Below are 20,589 nucleotides of genomic sequence, written 5' to 3'. Positions count from 1 at the left end.
GCAGCTTGTACTTAAACACAAAAACTGTGAAGAGAAAAACACTCGCCAGCTGGGTAGAATGGCAGTCAGTTACTGATTTCTTATTTGTAGGTTACCAGCTTGGCTGTAGTCCCGGTTGTGGTGAATGGGACCCATTTCCATTTAACGCCTGAAATCTCAGGTCATATCTCATTTTAATTTCTCAGAAGAAAGTTTCTGTATTACAGCGGATCAAGGGACCTGACCGCTGGCTTTCTCGGTAACTCCAGCACAGGGCAGGCGCTGAACAAACCTGGAGACAAAATCCACCTCTTCAGAGATGCCTCGAGGTCACTGCACAGGTATGCAGGTACAAAAACTGCCAATGCTCTCACGTTGCTTTGAAATGAAAAACTTCCACCCTCTAAGAAACAGCTGGGTTTTTTAATATAATTTACAAACATGCCAGTGTTTTTGGAGTTTTTGACTGCGAGCCCATGGCTTAGAAAAAAGTTATACAGGATAAAATTATAGAGTGTTAGGTCATTGGATAACATTTTTTATCAAGACTCAGTAATCTACATTTTTTTCATAGCATTCATAAAACTTTCCCTTGACCTATTTTCATGAAGTTTTATCATTCTAATTCAAAGACTTCCTGAAAATTATTAGATATATTTATAGCAATGCAGAGAGGCCCCAGTCAGGAGTTCGCGTCCCTTCAAGCTACTCGCTATCTACATATAGGGAAAATCATCTTATCCCAACAGTCCTACAAATAAAATCGACTAGTCCACCAAAGGGAGCTTAATTTTATGTGCACAGGCAAACGTACCAAACTTCTGCACACAAGAGGAATGCTGTGAAACACTGCAGCATATTATTTGTAAATAAATTGAGCACAGTATTAAAGAGAAAGAGCTTTCCTCGAACAGTACTGCTTGATAAAAGTAAACCACTGTTTTGTTTTGTTTTCTGAATTCTGCTCTGGGTCCAGACTGCACAAGCCTATGGCTCGCTAACTCACTGGAATTCTGCGAGGCTCCTGCTGCCAAGAATGACAGAGGGGAGAAGGCAGAGGAAATTATAGGCTTTGGATGCGGAGAGAGAATTTGACAAAGTTCCATGGCTAAGATGTGCAGCCACAAAATAAAAAAGCTGGCAAAAAGTCAAAATACTCGGAGCAGCCATAAATGGAATTTTTTGCAAACTGGGTGAAGAAACACATTCCAGGTTGATAGGTTCAAAAAAACACAACCTACCTTTTTTGTTCAAATATCAACAAGACCGTGCAATCTTACATAGTTTCTTTCTGTGTCACAAAGACACACATATCTCTGCACACCTTCTTTCTTCCCAAACTGAGTCAAATACCAGAGAAATGCAGAAATAAGCAGTTCTAGCAACCCCACAATCAAGTGTGCCCAAGAGTGTGTGAAGGGAAAACATCTCCCCAGAGGTTCAGGAATAAGTACTCAAAGCAGTAGAACAAGTACCTCTGTTAATGAGGAAAGGTGTGGAATTTCTTTCTTTACAATAAAAGGTAAGAATTATTTCCAAGTTCACAGTTTTATATAACACAGCAAATAAACCCTGACTAAACGCAATACATGAGAGATTAATATTGATCTAATGTTAAGAAAATAGACGACAAGGTTTATTTCTAGATAGGCCTTCAAAAGTAAAGCTGAGAACAGTCTGGTATGTTTTGCATTTTCAGCTCACTGGAGAGAAGCAAGCGAGACGCAGCGAGACAGCAACATGCAACACAGAGGGCGATGACAACAGGACTGCCCATAGGTCTGGGCTATTTAGTCAGTACAAGAACCTGAACCGCTTAACTTTGCACGAGTCTGCGGGACTTTTGTGGATCTGCACTTACAACATGGGACCTGCAACCTTTGGCCAAAAGAAGGTCAAAGCATTCACATAAGACAATTGGTTTAAACAGATTACGTTAGAGACCTCAGTGAGAAAATCTTAAAATACTTCACTGAACTGTTCTGTTTTGGAGAGCAATTTGGATCAAACAGAAAACTGATAGCAGCAAGTGGTGCTCTAGAAGAGCACAGTGGTTAGAAAAAGTGTGGTCTTAATTATTATGAAGGTAATTTTTAGAAGCCTAACAGGCTAATTTCTTCACTCTGAAGTTACGCCAAATTAGGGGTGGAGTACCCCAATCCATTTCAGAGATATGTTGAGTCTGGAGAAAAATTATATTGTCAAGTCACATTTTTTACCGGTGATCAATAGATACAGGAAACAAAACATGAATTCTTGAATGAGTCAGCTATCACAAGCTGAACTGTACTTGCTAAAGTTGCTACCCACAGCTATCTACCCTGCCTACCCATCAGCTTCCAAGATACAGCAGATTGCAGAGCTGTATTTCAAGGCAAACAATCACCAGTGCCAGTTTGCCTTGAAACCCTGCAGCTGGGGCTGCCAGATCCAGCCTCAGGGGAGGGAGCAAGCAGCTGAGAGCAAGAGAACTCCTTCCTCAGAGGTGTCAGCTCAAGCAGGTCTCCTGGAAACGTGCCCTGTGCTGTCAACAGCAGCAAAGAGTGACTGATTTCTCTTTAAACACTTCAGTAGTTATTAAGTATATGGGAGGTTAGGAAGAGATCTTTTGAAACAAGCGATCTGAAAATTTCTTAAGCAAAACATCCGATTTTAAAACTGTTTTAGTTTTTTTGTAATTGAAAATATATGATCTAATAGAACTATTAATGGACTTCAAAATTATGAGGAAAATTCAGTTTACGCAGAAAATTACATTTACATTTCTTAGCATTTACCAGTCAGTCTCTATTGCTTTGCTAGACGGAGGTAAACACAACGCTTGCTTCTACATGAAATGGTGCAAAGTGTTTCCCTAATAGGGAAAAAGGCTCAATGGCATTTTCAGGCTTCAGAAGTATCCTGAAGAAGGTTTGAATTTATGAAACAAACATTAACAAGTAAAAGGAATGCTGTATTACAGACATCTTTGCAGACTGCTCTATGTGTGTAAACCAGAGGAAAAATGACGACATTCTTCATAAGGCTACTGCTGACAAATGTTGTCGTGAAGCAAGATAAAGAGATATAAAGCACTGAAACAAACTCTGAGCTATACAGAATTGAATTTAAGAGTTCCAAAATCCTGATCTTTAACAGGAGTTACTCTTTCAACAGCATCCAGTATTTGACTACAGGACTGACCTTTGTTGGAAAAGGGAATTTTGACGGTTCAGTTTTGCATGGCGTATGAATAGCAGTCAGTGGAGGAGGCCAAGAATGGGTCATCTCCTATAACCAGAACAAAAAAGAAAAGCTATAAACAAAGTTAAAGCGAAGAGTTCAAATTACAGTCTTGATTCAAATGGTAGCCCTGTCTCTCAATTTTCAGTTCATTGTCCACACTTCACTAAGCTTTATATTCAAATCTTAATTTCCCAAATGTGTAACAAAGATTTTACACATAAATCTAAATCTTAAATTGTTACCCATGAGAACAGATAGTTAAGACATGATAACAAGCAGAAAGGCATAAATCAATAAAATTGATTGGCCTGAATGTAAACTGCAGTAGCAGTGACAGTCTGATCATTTCAGACTGTGAAGAGCACATGTAGGATACAGGGGCAGAAAGAAGAATCCTAGGCAAGGGAAGCCTATAAAGTTTGCGGAGAAAGGGGAAAATCAAATGCCTGAAGCTGGAAAGAAAGTGCCTTGTATTCTCTCAGAGCATCTCCAAGGACCACGGAGTACTGAAGGTCAGAGCAAATGGTAAACCATGGAAATGCTCAAGGGGAATCTGATGGTTCTTTTGTGATAGTAGACATATGATCAGGGGATCATGAGAGGTAAAAAGACTTGAGAAAATAACCTAGGTAGAAGAGAAGGGAAAGTTCTGCCATGGGGTAGCAAAAAAATTACTATAATCTAAAAACATATCAGAATGTAAGGACTGTATTTTGGTGGAAGAAATGGGTAATTCTGGTTAGGTTAACAGGGAGGTGGCCCAGAAGAACAGGAATGCAGTGAGGATATCCAGCAGGTGATGTGCATACCCAGCAACGCCCAGTACCCAGCTTGCACACAGCTCTGCTTCCAGTCTTCCCCAGTCTACCTGCACTAGAGGAGTAAGTGAAGAGCCCTCCTGTAACGACTTGCAGCCAAGTCGATTTAAAAGGCACTAATCAACTGCAGAGTACTTTCCACCTCCTTAGTAATGGTTGCATTTTCAATAAATAAGTTATGAACAAAAGCACAGAGAACTTACTTTCAGAATTTCATCCACACAGCTCACATCACCAGATGCTGATGCCTACAAATCAAAAGTCAAGATTAATGTCTCCTAAAGCAATTTTTCCTTAGAAGTTCCCAGGCGCTAGAAACAGTTAAAAATAAACTTCAATCCTTATCGTGATTCATATGGACTCTATATAGATACAAACAGAGCTTGCTAATTCTTTTCAGCAACATTAATTTTAATATCATAGATCCATATCTTTATGGTATGAGTCACATCCAGTTATGAAAAGCAAATACATGAGATCTATAAAACTGCCACAATATTCTCTTACTTTTCACTTGACAGTTAAAGTGATCATAGGCAGTCGGTGATATTAAAAACTTCTAGAGAGAGAGAGGAAAGCATCGTAGCTTTCAATCATTTCCTGGAAAAAGCCACTGGATAACATCTGAATTCAAATGCACAACTGTGAATATACAACAACAACAAACTGCATTATGAAGTAAAACATACATTACAGCACAAATCTATAAACTGCAATAATTATGAAACTATGAATCTTCTGCATCCCTGACTGCTACAAGCAGAAAGGAAGCAAAGCTACTATACGATTCACTGCATCAGCATTAGCATGTCAAGTCTTCACGAATAAGAAAATAATTTATTTTCAAATTTCCTTACCTGTGTCCTGGATCTTATTTTGCTATTTGTTAAAATCCCAGAAACAAATGCTTTTCTCTAGCTACCACGATTCAAGCAGTTAAACAGGAGATGCAATGACATTTTATTATTAAGAAAGGCACTCTCCTTGTTAAGTGAGCTGTAGGCAGAGTTTGTGCCTTAACAATTCAGGAATTACCAAACTACTAAAAGTTCTTAATCCAACAGCATTTTGTATCCAGCGTACCTGATACGAGCACTGAACCCTGTTCAATTTGGTGTGCTTTAGGGTTAGCTTATTTTCCCTAGGTGAAGGGATAATAATCATATCTAGTAATTGCTACACACTTCAAAAGAAAATCTGATATATGCAGATAGTATCACTAGTCTAAGACAACATGGCTCCCAGTAATGACAATACATGTATCTAGCTTGTTCAAAATATTTGTGAATATCCTACTATTTCACTAACTTCTGACTACAGAAATACTCTATGAAAATTAGCCTCTCTGGGTTAAGTTAGCCTTTCTGAATGTCTCACAGCCTTTATTTAATAAAAATCACAGTACCAGAAGCAGAAGGAAAAACTACTTACTTTTGTACATTCCCCATTTAAAATACAGGGCTTCACTGCATGAGTTTAAGATGCTTTGCACAACAAAAGAACCTCAGTGTTTACTAAAAACTAAATTTTGGTTCTGTAGATTGGGATTTTAAAGAAGCTGGAAAATCCCAGCCCAAGGGACTTACATTTAAGAAGCCAGGAATCAGAGAGCGACTTACATCTAGTGGTTGAGAAGGTATTTTCAGCTTGGTTAGATGTGCTTTGCTGCTAGGCTTCAGCTCATTCACGCTGCTGCTGTGAGTCTGACTACTGTAGTGTTCGGAGGATAACTTTGGTTCCATGGATTCCTGTCCATCCATTGGCCTTACATATGCAGTGGGTTTCTGTAACATTGAACTGGACTTGGACATTAGTGAAGGTGGAAAAGACTGATTAGAGTGCTGTCCACTTGAAAATGAGGGTACACGGGAGGGAGAGTCCCAGTTGGCATCAGAATCCCGAGGAGATTTTGAACGTTGATGTTCTTTGCTGTGGTGATCATTTCCATGAGATCTTGAATGGCTGGAGCTCAACGAAGAAACAGCAGATGGTTTTCCAGGGCTGGAAGAACGGGGTTTCGAGTGTTCGGACCCATGCTGGCTTTTTTTGCGGATGCTGCTGCTACTGTATGAGTCACGGTCATGCCTCTGGCCACTACTGCTAGTGTTATTGCCACTGCCACGCTGACTACTATGTCCACTCTGTAAACCCGAGGACCGTTTCTGAGATTGTGAGGAAGTGCTAGGTGCTGGTCCTACAGGAGTCCATTTGCTGCTCTGATGTGAGCTAGTATTATGTCTCTGATCACCAAAGAAACTTTGGTTTGATTTTTCATCTGCTGTTGATGGTACGGTTGGTTTGGGAATTCCAACAGGCTTTTGTAGCGATCTATCTCCTATAAGATCCTCCATTTCATCATAATTACCAAGCATGCTCTGAATACGACTAGACAACTTGTCTTCTTTGCTGGTCTGTGAAAATAATTTTAAAAAATTATGCTTTCAAAAAATCACAACTTCACTTCCAGTTAATTGACTTGACAACTACTGCAGTTAATCTAAATTTCAGGGCTAAGATCATGACTAGCATCCGTGTCTTTTTTTGCCATTGTTTCCAATTCCCAATTTTAGTTCTTAAAGCAGTAATTTAAGCCCCTAAAAGCATAAGGAAAAGACGTACTTCAGCAGCAGGAACAGTTGAAACAGCACTAATCAACGCTTCAAATAATGCACTGGTGAGGTGGATGCAAGTTTAAAAATTGTAGATGCCTACTGTCACCTTAACGACTATTTCTCTAATACAGAATGCATTAGTCCTACAAAGTTTTAATTAATGGGAAAAGAAAATCAGCTTAACGTCACCACTGCATGTAATTTTTAATTGGTATTTATACTGGCATAACTCGTTGCCAACAGTTATAAGGGTTCTTTCTTATATAACCAGTTTGTTTTCCAAATCAGGTATACTATATCATTACCCATATATCCCAACCACCTTTAGTTAACTTCATACATGCGGGATTTGGTTATCAAGCACAGTAAAGTGATGGGGGGGAGAACAGGCATCCAAAAAAACAAACAAACAAACAACCCAAACCAACATTTCTCAGCTTTCCTCCTGCAGGAAGACAGTTTTCAGCTGCGATGTTTTACTTCTTACAAACCAGCTGAAATTGTGGTAAGGGCATGGTGTTGCGAATCGGTGATTTAGAATGCTTAAGGAATCACGGACAGACGTATTAGCAAAAGTGGTTTAAATACGATGTTGTAAAAGTGCAACTTAACAAAGTTCGATGACAAGGCTCGCTCTATGAACTACTGCATGGAAGAATTATACAAAGGAAAATTGAGTTACACTTGAGTTAGAATGATTCACAGAGAGACCAGAGATGCAAACAGTAAGGAAGACCCTCCCGCCGAGTCACGGGGTTCAGAAAGGACTCCTTGCTTTCTAAACTCCTTCCTCAGCAAGGAGTCTAGGTGCGGCTGGACCCAATCCGAGTCCCACACTTGGTCAATGGTTTATGTCTAAAGGATTATATACACAAAGTTCATAGAATGTTTCATTAGCATCAATTCAGCATGCAATCAAAGCTACCAAGACAAAAGGTTATGCATGATATCAGTCGCTTACCAAAGATCTGTTGTTGGTAAAAGGCATCTCTGCCTCGAGGAGCAGCCTTGAGAGGTGTCCCAGCTCAAGGGGAGATCACCGCCATGCAGCCACGCTGCCTAGCAGGGAGAGCTCCAAAAAGACTCACTCAGGCTGTCATATTTATAGGATAAAGTGGTTGGCTTGTAGTCAAATTACATGTGATAGAAAAGGTATGCAGGAGACTCCTTGTACCCACAACTTTCTTTGTTCCTTGATAAAGGAGTTGCTCTGCTCCTTTGTGTGTTTTCAGAGAACAGATTGAAACTAGAGGAATTCCTGGCCCCGCTACAGCTCCGGGCTTTATCTCTTTCACATGGGTTTGCTTTCAAAGTGAGTTTTGAGCTGCATGATGAAAATCTTAAATGGTACTTTTTTAGCTATCCCAGAATTAGGTTATTTTTTCCAGTTCTGCTCAGCAAATCAAACCCAGAAGGAAACCCAGCACAGGTTTAAAGCTGTAGGAGATCATAAACAGAGTCAACTCCTTCAAAACAAACTAAAAAATCAGATACAAACAATTGGCATACTAGTTAAAGCTGATAATTCTATCATATCAGGCTTTTCAGCATTTAAAATTAACCTCCTATTTAAACATTCTCTTTCTGAACTTACCCAGGTCTGGATTACGTTGATTAAGGGTTAGAAAATTTAGCAACAGGCTAAAGCACCCAAAAAAAGCAATTTGGCATGACACAATGGACAGTTTAATTGTTTTGAGTCACTGTAGCAAAAGCAGAAGAAAGCCAAAAAATCTTATGGTTTTACCAACCCTTTTCTCACTCCCTACAAAGCAGCCCCTCCCTCGTAAGCATTATTATAAATCTGCCAGTAGAGCTAGTTAGTAACTGTCCACCCTTACTTTCAAGCCCTGCTTAAACACTTGGTTGACATAAGAGCTGTGGATCTAAAAAGAATGCAGATAAAAATAAATTTAAAATACAAATTTGCATACAACTTCTGCTATAAAAAATGCATTTGTAAGAACTGTATAAACTCACAACTTTGTATGGTTCAGCAAAGAGAGGAGAGTTAGGTGGAAAGGCTTCTTCACCCTGTTGAATTTCTTGATTTCGCCTTTCCCTTTCTTTCATACGCAGCACATTCCGGTCTTCACGGTTCATGTTGCTACAAAAAAAAAATATTCTGATCACAGAAGGAAACGAGGAGGGATGCAAGCTCACACAGTTAGCCCCTGCACCTGTTTTGCTGAAAGAATGATCTCAGTTAAGAACGCCCTGCTGACTGTAACTCCTCAAAACTGAAAAGATGTTTGTCCAATTTAAGACACCTTGCACTTAGAAGAGCTATAACCCACAATCTACAGCTAGCTTTTAAGAGGGAAAGTTTATGCAGTAATAAAAAAAAAAAAAATCCACAAACTCCTCAGTAACTATTTCAACCCATTTCACCTGCTTGAATCATTTAGCTATTTCAACCCACACTGTATCTCCCATTCATTTCTAAAATACTTTTTCTCCTCCACATCCCCCAAATGTTCTGCAATTTTACTCTTATCCCCCGACCCATTCAGTGCCTGACTTCTACTGTAGATTTGGTTTTATTTCTGCTGCTGCCATACCTTTATTGGCACCCATTCTTCAACATATTCTAACCTCAAGCTTTGATGTTGTTTCCAGGTCTCCCTTTCTCCCTGACTCCCAAAAGACATTTCTACTCAAAGCAGTGATTTCAGTGAAGTTCTGGCAATATTGCACCTTTTGCCTTAGACCATACAGTGTTCTCCTACTGCAAAAATGCAGATTAAAAAACTGCCAATCTCCCCTCTTATAAATTTTACTTTGCAGTTCGGTCTTGCTGTTTGCGTTAACAGAAATACATCAAATTGTTGCAACAAAAAAAAAAATTGGAAAAGATCCCCTTTGAGCTTGAAAAAGCATTGGAACTTGAAGGAGTAAATAAAATATGATAAATAAGGTGGTACTAACTCTTTTAACATGTGCTATACTTCGTATCAAGAGATTTATAAATGTGCCTTACTGATCTGCAAAAAGTATGGTAGGTGCTTCCAGGAAAGAAACAGATGTTCTTCCATGTAATTTGCAGTCTAAAATGAAAATGTTGTCTGCTTAGGAAAATCTTTATTTCATGTTTTTAGACAGCTGCCTGATTAAAAAAAAAAAAAAAAAAAATTGCTACAGCATTACTTTGAAAGCTATGCAAAACCAGATATTCCATTCTAAACAAGACGACTTCAACCTATCACTCAGTTTTTAAAATATTAGTCTTTTCACCTTAATAACATTTTAGTCTCTTACTGTAATTTCTAACTCATTTGGCTTCATTTTGTCTACTACTCTGAATATAGTGAAACCTAAGAGGATGCCAAAACCAGAATAAACCCACAGTGTAAGTTTAGATCTTTGACACTTTTTAGGGTGATGGATTTGCTTTATTTCTCTGGATTGTAAATATTTTCACTGTAAACAAGGTAAAGGCATTAGCATAATCCAACTCGATGCTGATATCAAGCCTATGAATACAATAACTTTTAAGTTATATGTGAAAAATCACTTTTTTCTCCAGTTATCCTGTAATCAGCTGAACTCCTGTAACTGCAAGTGAACATCAAGGCTGCCTACTGCGGGAGGGACCTGTACGCTGGCATGCGGCAAATGAACTACCTGGATCATTTTGACATTAACGGCAAACTTGTTTTAAAAGTTTCAGGCTTAAAAAGCTTACTCTTCAGACTGCAGCCCAATTTCTTATACACGTAGGATTTAAACAGAGTCAAATATCAGATTTAATTATAGATACTGATCGGTTAAAGCCAACTGAACAGTTTGAATCTATGCCATTTTACTATTAAAGGCAAAATGTGAGGCAAGGAATAGGAATCTTTGAGTAGTTCATTCACATTAATGCACTAAGATTGTGAATTATATACAGCTGTACATTGAAGATTATAATCTCAACTGAGAATTTCAAATCTACGTTTTACAAATAGAGGGTTAAATATTAACAAAGACCTTACTATTTTTTATAGAGACAAGCATCATCTTTCAAAATTGTATCAACATTTACTATAACTCTTGGGACTGAGGAAAAAAACCCAACATTTGTACCCACGCTGCCACACGAAAGGAACATTATAGCAAAGATCCACTTGAGATCAGAGCTGGAGCAAAACCAGAGTTGATCTGGTTATACCTGCCAGGTCAATGCAAAATTAGTCATCAGAAATACACCAGCTAATCACACTTTTTACCACTCCTCCCCAGTCTTTTGAAGTATAGTAAATGATAACTATCTTCATGTGTAGTCATTTTGACTGTACGGGGATTGGGTTTAGTTTTTTTTAACTTTTTATTAGAGCTAATAATTTGAATGCAATCCAAGTTAGACTTGTTTCTATCTAATCTTCTAAATCTCTACAGAGATATTTTAAGTGCCTACAATGTGTACTAAGCTATTAAAATCACACTAGCATTAAATGTGTAAATAAATGAAGTTAGCGGGGCTTTCCTAACTCTGTACTTCAGAGAACTTCCCAGTCAAATACCTGTCTTCCACAGCCATGAAATGTAACAGAAGATAAATTTGCCTGTGTTCAGGAAAAGCAAGCAGCAGATGTACTATTGAAAAGCAGATTAAGGCATGCCTACTAAATCAACATTGTTCGCAATTAACTTCAGCATAACGGAAATTGCAAAACTAAGTTTTCAGACCACTTGTAATTATAACGAACTTTTAAAATCCACTATCCGAAATGCTATTACTGTGATCAAAGTTATGTACTATTTGCTGGTCTTCACGTTTTTTCACCCCAAGTCAGAGCAGACACCAGTCCCACCTCACGTTGGCATGAGCAGCTCCATTCTCTCCCAGTTTCAACGCTGACTGGTGGGAAGGAGCTCTGCCCTGTCGCTGCTCCCACCACCGCTGCAGACGCAGTCAGAGCTGCACGGAGGCAGAACTGCTTCTCCCTCTCCCACATGCACACCCGCTCCCCAGATTTAAACCTTTTCCCACAAGATAAAAGAGCCCAGAGCAGCTTGGTGCAGCCAAGCTCCTGCCACCCCTACCCCACCCTCTGGGCAAGAGGACAGCATCTCTGCTCCTCCCTCCCTGCACACCAGGCCTGGAAGTGGAAGATGAAGAACTTGTTGACTTGTACCTGCTGCTATCAAGAGGATCCTGCTATAATTTCCCCTTCCCTCTTCCCGGGAGGCCTGAGCGAAAGTGTGAACTCCTACGAGGAGCAGAGCCAGGCTAAGGGAGACAAAACTAATGCTCCCGCAGCAAGGACCAAAGTCACCTTAATTTCCACATCTGGGGAAAGAAAAGTTCAAAAATTAAAAGAAATTAGAGAACAGGCCTAAAGCACAGCATAGTATTTCCATTTTTAGAAAGTCTAATTCTATATGGTTTGAGTCATTATTTTTGCAGTTAGCCACGCTGTACTCCACGCAGCCCGTTTAGTACGTAACTTTGCTACACAACTGACTGCTCAAATCTCCTGCCTTTTCTCCAGCTCAATACCAAGAGTTGAAAGAAAGATGGGAATTCAGCAGGAAGTTCACAGAAACTTCTGACACAAAACTCACTTGTGCGTATTCTTCAACCACTGTCAACTGCTGATCTAGATGTAGTGAGCAAATAAATTAGTTGATCGTCACTCAAATCATCCATACCAGAAACACAATTTTCATTTCTCGTTCCAACACCTTACTAAATCCTATTTGGTATTTCTGTTCATCCTTAATCCAAAAAGGGCATGGCTTTGGCTAGAGTTCACTCAAGCAATCATCATCATCTTGGACTTTATAACTCTCGTTATGAAATGGCAGCGTTGCCGCTGCCCTGCCCGCCTGCTGCAGCCTTCTTCTGCTTCCCACCTCCCGCTCCCTCAGCTCTGAGGCAGGGGGACAGACCCCAGGCATGGGACTTTTGGACCACACTTTCAGTTTAAAAAGAAAAAAAAAAAAAACCAACACACCCACATTGCCAAAGTTTTACTGGCAACGCTGTTAAAGAGGACCTTGGCCAATCCCTGGGTATAGGCGTGGGACTAACAGCCTACTTCTCACCCCTCTTGAACCACATCAGGCATCCAAGAGCCTGTCCTTGCACAAGTTCACCAGCACCCTCACCAGCAGCAGCATCGCTCCATCTTCCCACCAGACACCATAAGGCAAAACCATCAAAGGTGAAGATTCGCCCGAGGAACCCTCCACACACAGCCCATCAAAAAGTGATCCAAAACCACCACTTTTCAATCAGGCATGAGTGGATCTTCAAAGCATGTTTACAACACCTTGACTTCCTTCAAGACATCCTTATTTAACCCAAGGGCTTTTTTCTATCTGAATTGGCTTCATAAGCAAGAGAAATCAAACAGTTCATTTATCCAGTGCCGGTTAACTGGCTCTGATGAAACACAAATTTTGTTTGACAACATTAGGCCATGAACAATAAACAGTCTTCAGAGAGAAAATACAGTATCTAGCACTTCGTGCAGGGCACACCCAGCTGTGCAAAGCACACACAACTCAAACATTTGGGTTTTGTTTGTTTGTTTGTTTTAAAAAGGAAGAAAAAAAAAGCTGGAAATCCTGCTTGTAATAAGAAATGTTTTCAGAAGGCATTTAAAAATACCAGAAACTGCCTTAATGCTGCATTCAACTCCCTCCCAAAGATGCCTGTTACTTATTTCAAATATTTTTCTTATTTGTACCATGAATAGCAAGGAGCATCTAAGGAGTTGGCATGGCATGCTTCTCCCAACTTGTGTGTCGAGTATGGCATCGCTACTAATCCTGTTACTAAAATCATGTACACAATCCTAAAAGGCTACTCTGTCAGCTTTTAATACAAATGCACTCACATAAGAGCTGTTAAAAAAGGAAGAAATTAAAAAATAACTGCCTCGCAACAACAAAATGAACAAAAACCCACCAACACACGAAACAGGAACATGCTCGGGTGTCACCAAGAACTATTTAATACTTATCACATAAAAGTGAATGCATAGTCTTAACTTGTAGCTTTCTATGTTCTGGTAAAGAAAAAAAACCTGCAGAGAAAAAAATAAAACATTTCCTACTAAAATGACAGTTTTGCACAAAATAGTATGCTTCTCCAGATGCAGTTTAAAGGACAATCACAATGTCACAAACAGAGAAGCACTACAATCATCAAAGTTTTCTTCATAGAGTTTTAGAACACTGAAATAAGGAACAAAACTAAGAACAAGAATTTACAGAGAATTCAAGTAAGTCATTGTGTCAAGAAACAGGAAAAAACATTTCAAAAGAACAAAGTATTCCACTTTCTCACAAAATAATTTTTTTACAAATACAAACCAGTGATTCACCATTAACATAAACATAAATGTTTCTATCCCACCCTTCACGTCAGGGATTCCTTCTGCACACTCAACAACGCGATCATTGTTCAATGTACCGTAAGAGCTGGACGTGATCACCTTTGTATGTATTGTGAGGGTGGGAGAGCTCAAAAAAAATAAATAATAAAAAAAAGTCGGCCTAGGTCAGGTTAATGTTTGATAAGAACTACCAGGGAGGGCAGAGCTCAGAGTTTGCTATAGGCACTTCTCCTTCCTACTCAGCTCCGAAACACCGCAGAAATCCCCAAGAAAGCACTATATGCCTGGACTTGCCGCTGCTTCTTAGACAAATGAGCACAAATCCTTCACCACCGTTAGTCGAGAAAAATTTCACAGTAGTTTTTGTAAGGGCACGTTGTTAATTCCAGTGTCTCAGTCAAGTGACGATGCAAGTAATTGCATCCTGCTCTTCAGTTTTATCTGCCAGATTCCCCCCTTCATTCCCCAAAGCTTTATCAGGTTACCCAAATATCAGCCAGCCAGCATCTTCTACTTGAGAAGCCACCAGACCGCAATGATGGATTTAAGGATTATAGTGATGATTTGTAACTCAACACTAACTACTGAAAGAGGACTTGGGGATTCTTTAGAACTAAAGAGGCTCTCTAAGTGTAACATCTCATTAAAGAAGTTCAGGTGAGAAATGGGTATATTATTCAACATAGACAAGATTCAGCACACAGAAGCAAGGACTGCATTTTGACTAAGGTAGAAGTTAACACCCAGCAAATGGATTTTAGAAGCCAAATTAAGGAGGAAACTTCTAGCTTCAGCTGCAATCCAGCTCATTTAAAACCAAGTTCGAAGTCCACTTCTAAAACATACTACTAAAATAGCTTAAAATTGTTTACATCCAGGAAGAATTTGCGAGACTGGTTTGATGTAATTTATTCAAGGGATCTCAAGAGATCCAAAACTACCCGTTCTTTAAAATACCATATTTTTGTGCAAGAGTATTACAGGGTAGCGAAAATGTCGGGTCCCCCTTCTCCCTGACTAACCTCCCACAGGCACCAGTTTTATTTTGTGTCACTCTCAAGGACAAGCTCTAACGATACAGCCATGATGGCAAGATCATTCTTGGTTCAGCACAGAAAACCATGAAGGGACCACCCTGCACCCCCCAGACTCTTCTGCAAGGCTGGTAGCTCCCACCCAAAGAGCTGTTCCAAAGAAATAGTCCCTATCTCCTCTGAAAATAAGCAGACCTGAGGCTATTGGCTCGATCTATTTTTATTTTTTCTATCCCATTTATGGACAGGAAGAAGCAACAACTGCCTGGCTCTCAGAGACAAAGTTCCCAGCTCTTTGTCTTTGTAGAGAGCAGAGCTGCTCACAGGACATCAACTTCAGTCCCTCCTTTTTGTCCTGTCTCTTCAGAAACGGTAGAGAAACAGGGAAGTCTAGGAAGTGACAGCACAGCTCCTTGCTCTCTCCTCCTCTCTCGGCGGACGCAAACAGCAGAGGAAGGTTCATTCCTCCATCAACTGTCCCTCTGTCTGCCACAAAGCAAAGGCACACGCGGATGGCGCAGACCCCACAGAGGAACGACCAAACAGCAGCGGTACCGACTCTCAAAGGAAAAGAGCATCACAGATTGAACGCTGTGATACAACAAAGCCATAATCTACTAAAATTGTTATTTTCTGCACCTACCACAACGCCAAGTCAGGTAAGACAGAGAAGCCTCAGCGTACTCGTTATCAATAACCGAGCCTCAGCCAGAAGAGGGAAGTAAAGCTCATTTCTGCTGTTAAGCAAAGCACAATTTCAACGTTGCCTTTCCAAGTTTTTGCATTTCTATTTGCTTCATCTTGCAATACCAAAACTACGTTCAGGGATACGAGGCTTTCTTAACCAAGGCAGTGATACTCTTTTTAACACCATCTGAAGCTCGAGCCCTGACATCCTATAGTTCAGAAGGTAACAAAACCAAAAGCACTACAGTGCAGACCGAACTCAGAGCTCTGCCATCCACTGGGAACACAAATTTATTTCTCACGCAAATCTCAACTCAGCAAACTTCAACCCAGTTCAATCTCACACTCGAACAACGCCATTCTCCTCATCCTTTCAATTCTCCATCACCTGTAGATTCTATAATTTGTACAGTGCAAAGATGGAGCATCATGAACACAAAATTTTTACATGCAATCTTTTCATGTCCACACAGGCTAACCAAAGCATATTCTAATACTGTTTCCCAACAATATTCTGCAGTTTAATTGGGCAGAAACTTAATAACCAAATTCCTGTGTCTACATGTTCTTCTGTTTAAACTTTGAAGCCAAAACAATTGGTGTTTAAATTTTATTACGCAATAGTTATTCAGATGTCCAACATTAATCTTACTATTATAGTTCTGACTTCCTCACATTAATTTACTTTCATAAAAGGCATCATTACATTTGAGTGTTATGAACTCTATGGCATTAGGATCAAGAAAAGATTCACTTCACAGAAATTCTCTGATAAACATGCTCTGTATAAGATTTGGAACAGTAGACAATGTTTTAATGAGGTGCCATCTAAATTAAAAGAGTGAAAAGGCAAAAGGGAAAAATCACATTCATTTCAAGGTTCACACCCTTCTCCCATCTTAACAGAACTACAGAAGAGGCAAGGAGAGAGAAAGTTTATCACGTACGTTACCCAGGTTTAACTGCCATTTCCTCCAGCCTTACTGAAAGATCATCTGTCTGCACTGTCTCACAAGACATTTATCTTGGACTTCCGATCGCAACCAAGGTTCACGCATTCTGCTGCATAACATACTAAAATGAACACCAGGCTTTGAGATAATAAATTCTGCCACTGTATAAACCACTTAGGTCTTTTGTAACTGCTCGCAGAAGTAAGGTCTCTTCCACATGACAATGCTGTATAAATACTGATAGCATCTCTGCCTCTTCCCCTTGCTCTTTCAAGCACAGCTTATTTCCTAAACACAACTTTTATTTCATGCATCTTCACAACACAAGTATCAGTAATAAAATATTTTGGGGCTATTAATATATTCTGTGTCCAGCTCTGTTTGGTACTTAAAGCAAAAGGCAATTTTTTAAATCTGAGAGTATAGCATGGGTGCGGTTCCAAGTCCCTGGTCCAGGGCAGACGCCCAAAGCAGCTCCCACTCCGTGTCGTGCTCCTGCCCTGCACCACTCTCCTGGATGTGCTGACACAGCCATTTATTGGAGCTGGTTAAGCTGAATTAGGAAAATCTGTGCAGGTTCAAAATAGGTAGTTTGGGGGCAGGGTTATTTTTAAATACAGATAAGTTTGAACGCTCCATGGCCCCCAAAACAGTCATATCAGCATTAGAGAGCAGGAATAAGCAACCTGTTTAAAACAAGAATAAAAAAACTAAGAAACAAACAAACAAAAAACCAAAATCCACAAAAGTCTCATTAAATTACTGACTGTGTTTTTTGCATTGCAGTGTCACAGGTGGACTTTGTCTGCAACTGTTGACAAGCAGCATGGTTATGACTGATGAAACAAGAGCAGAAGGATGCCGGAGAGCATGTCGGCAGACTAGCCAGTGTTAAGGAACATCACCATTTTGTGATTTAACTCTCTTCAGAAACATGGGAAAACACTCAAGGTATGCTACAGAAAGACTGAGTAGTACAAGAAAGTGAATTATGTTTCCAGACTGTTACTAGAACAACCAAAGGGAGTGGAGGGGTAGCATCAAAAAGCCAACTGAGTTCATGCATGTCAGCATGCAAATACCTTTTCAAAATTGACAGCTTGAACTCACATAGCACCAATGGTCCCCATTAGCAGTTATGGTATTTCCAGGATTACTTTGTATTTTGAAAACTGGAAAGGTTCATAGCCTTCTTAAAATCCACAATTTTGAGTACCAGAAAAGGGAGAATAAGAATTTTAACTCCAATTCCCAATTTTCAACCCTAACTTGTATGCAAAACGTTTACCAAATTCATCACCATTTGCTACCTGTCTAAAAATGGCTATCAATACGTGAATTATGTGATGGCTCTGAGACCTGGGATACTTTCCGATAACTTAAAACTTTCTTTTTAAATTGAATTACTCCAAGATGATGAGAGCGTATATTAGTTAAACTTGGAAAAACCCACTAGAGGAGTACTTAAGATTTGCAAGCAAAGCAAAAAAAAAATCTGAAGCGAGAGGAAGGGACCAGAACTATCTACAGGGGTAAGCTGAAATTCAGCAGGAAAGCCACAGCTTTGATGTGCAATGCTTCCAAACAAACGCTAGTTAAAAAAGTTGGAAGGTTTTAACCTTTCATCTACCTATTAAATGCCACCTGTATTTTATAATCCCTGTAAGCAGATTGAGAAAAAAATAAAAATTTCATCAGCCACCGAGTATCAAGACATTTAGTATAGTATCAATTACTTCAGGAAAATGGTTGACAAACGTTGATTTAGCTATACAAACCCGTTTAATAAAACGACGTTGCCTTTTTTCGCCCCAATGACATTAAGTTGTTTTGGGCTTTTTTTCCCCAGAAGTTCTTACAGCTTTTCCTCACTTTTCTGGATGTGGCCTTAAAACAAAAAAGTCATGCTGTTCACAGGTCTATCGGATTTAAGCACCAAAAAGAGACTGAGCCACCAAAGACACCCCAGACAGAACATGCCTTGCGCTGCTCCCTGTTCCCGGGGATCCCATGTCCCAGGTACGGCGGCCGGGAATCAAATGGTGCCTTCGTGGTCGTCCCCACAGAGCACCAGCACCGCTTGCCTGCAACACGCTGTCATCCGAGGACGGCGCAGTTACACCAGAGATGTGATAATTATGAACTATAATAATTATGAAGCATCTTCCGCAGAAGATATGTAAACCCAAAACTTAACTTCTGCATTTGATAAACTAGTAAAGGCATTGTGCAAGCTGTTTTTGAACTGCTGTTCCTAACGTATCTTTAATTATAAGCTAAAAGACTTGACAGACATGAAACTGCAAAACATAGAATCGTAACAACAGATATAATTTAAAGTCAGTGAGACTCAATGAATCTTGCCACTAGAGAAGGAAGTCAAGCTTTTTCTCCTATGAAGTTAAAGCAAAACACAAGCAACCTTGCAAAAGTCTTGTCAAAATTCAGTTGAATTTCAAAACACTTAATGCAATAGGCCAGTTCAGTTCATACAAAGACTTTCAGTCCGTCAGTTTGTTACAAAGCTTAAACCTGATAACGTCTCTGTTAACAGATAAAACTGCTTTCAAGTGCTACAGAAATTACATGGCAAGAAATGCTTCTCGTTGCTAAAGCTTCTAGGGATATGGTGGACAAACTAGCTTCAATTAAATAGTTTTGTTGCCTTTCTTAGGCACCTGGCACAGACAGCAGCTCCTCATTGTTGGCTGAATTAACTGAATTCTCTTAAGTACAAGCTAAGATTAATTTTTTAAGGTATGATTCACTATTTACTTACACATCATAATTTAAAAAATATTAAGTTGTATAATGGATTAAAATAAATTGTATAAATGCAAAGTACACTCCTGCTAGCAAGAAATCACCCCATTATACCAGCCAATGAGATTCAAATTTTGCACTCATCTTCTTTTAAACAGAAACCAAGATTAAACCACACCCATTTTTGACCATCTTTAGTTTTTGAGTCTGTCAGTAAATCATGACTGAATGGATTTCAACATTCCTCTGAATAAATACATGCTGGCGCGTCCCGCGTACAGAGAGCGGGAGGAGTGCCACGCAGCGCACGCAAGTCCCTGCAGTCGCCGGTGCTCCCCTCTCCATGCCTGTGCCCCCCCACGCACACTGCGCTGCTTCTCTGCATCGGCAGAGCACATGGCAATTGGATTTATCAAAAAAAACCCAAACAAAAAAAAAAATCAACTCAAGCTATTTGGGCCTACTACGTACGTGAAGAGGACAATGTGAAAACATCTTTAAATGTCAATTTGGCACAGATTTTGCTTCTTGTGGCCATAAAAGAATGCAACTTTTCTTAAAAAAAGAGGTAATTAGAGAAAAAATGAAAAAAAAAATCCTTTTTTAGGAGTTATTAGTGATTAACAAATTTAAGCTGAAGACTACTAATTAAAACTCTCTCTTAGTAAAACATATTTCTAGTAACTATTGGCTGAGAAGGTGACACAGTACAAACTTCTTTCTTGTATTTTTTCCTCATTAAATATAATTGGTGCAGATATTTCAGTAGAAGTCATCATTGCTCCAGGAAAAACCTTTTCACCCTTTGTCTTCTAAAGGCTATCTACACCATAGTTTTCACACTGTTAGATCAACATTTTAATATGATGCTAATTTATCCTATCAGCATCATAAGGACAAAATTAAATATAGTGGTTCCAAAACTTCACCAGTCAATTTAAAACAATATATCAAGCAGGTACAGTGGCCATACTGCTTTCCACCTACAGCCAGCGCAGATCACAGTAGCTACATAGCAGCACAAGTCACTGACATACAAACCACATTCAAACTGGAAGGTTTAATGATAAATCTCAAACAAACAAACAGAAAACACCGCCACCACCAGCCCCCCACCCACCCAAATAGACAAAAACCTACTCAAAACACACAAACAAAACTATCAGTAAGCTCTTTTCCACACAGGA

At 39.5% G+C, this 20,589-nt stretch overlaps 1 protein-coding gene across 12 annotated transcripts in view; it reads right to left on the bottom strand.

The window, feature by feature from the left end:
- The window catches only part of AFF4 (ALF transcription elongation factor 4), a 53,511-nt gene that overhangs the window by 25,911 nt on the left and 7,011 nt on the right, over nt 1–20,589 (bottom strand). For 5 of the 12 annotated variants that reach the window (XM_087754143.1, XM_087754147.1, XM_087754154.1 and 2 more), the window contains exons 2-5: nt 8,615–8,741; nt 5,609–6,433; nt 4,226–4,270; nt 3,163–3,249 (exon numbers count right to left, since the gene is read on the bottom strand). In XM_087754143.1, the coding sequence (XP_087610269.1) occupies nt 3,163–3,249; nt 4,226–4,270; nt 5,609–6,433; nt 8,615–8,737 (1,080 nt within the window). In that variant the 5' untranslated portion in view covers nt 8,738–8,741. Of the gene's footprint in view, nt 1–3,162; nt 3,250–4,225; nt 4,271–5,608; nt 6,434–7,595; nt 8,072–8,614; nt 8,744–9,614; nt 9,634–11,754; nt 11,910–20,589 lie in introns of those variants that run through there. The other 7 variants (XM_087754149.1, XM_087754151.1, XM_087754152.1 and 4 more) reach the window with 4 other exon arrangements.

The sequence above is a fragment of the Nipponia nippon genome, unplaced genomic scaffold (genome assembly GCF_047370975.1).
Source record: "Nipponia nippon isolate SJK-2023a ecotype South Korea unplaced genomic scaffold, ASM4737097v1 scaffold_17, whole genome shotgun sequence".
NCBI classification, from domain to species: Eukaryota; Metazoa; Chordata; class Aves; order Pelecaniformes; family Threskiornithidae; genus Nipponia; species Nipponia nippon.
Note: the sequence above shows the minus strand (reverse complement) of the source record. Positions and strands in the feature narration are given on the sequence as shown.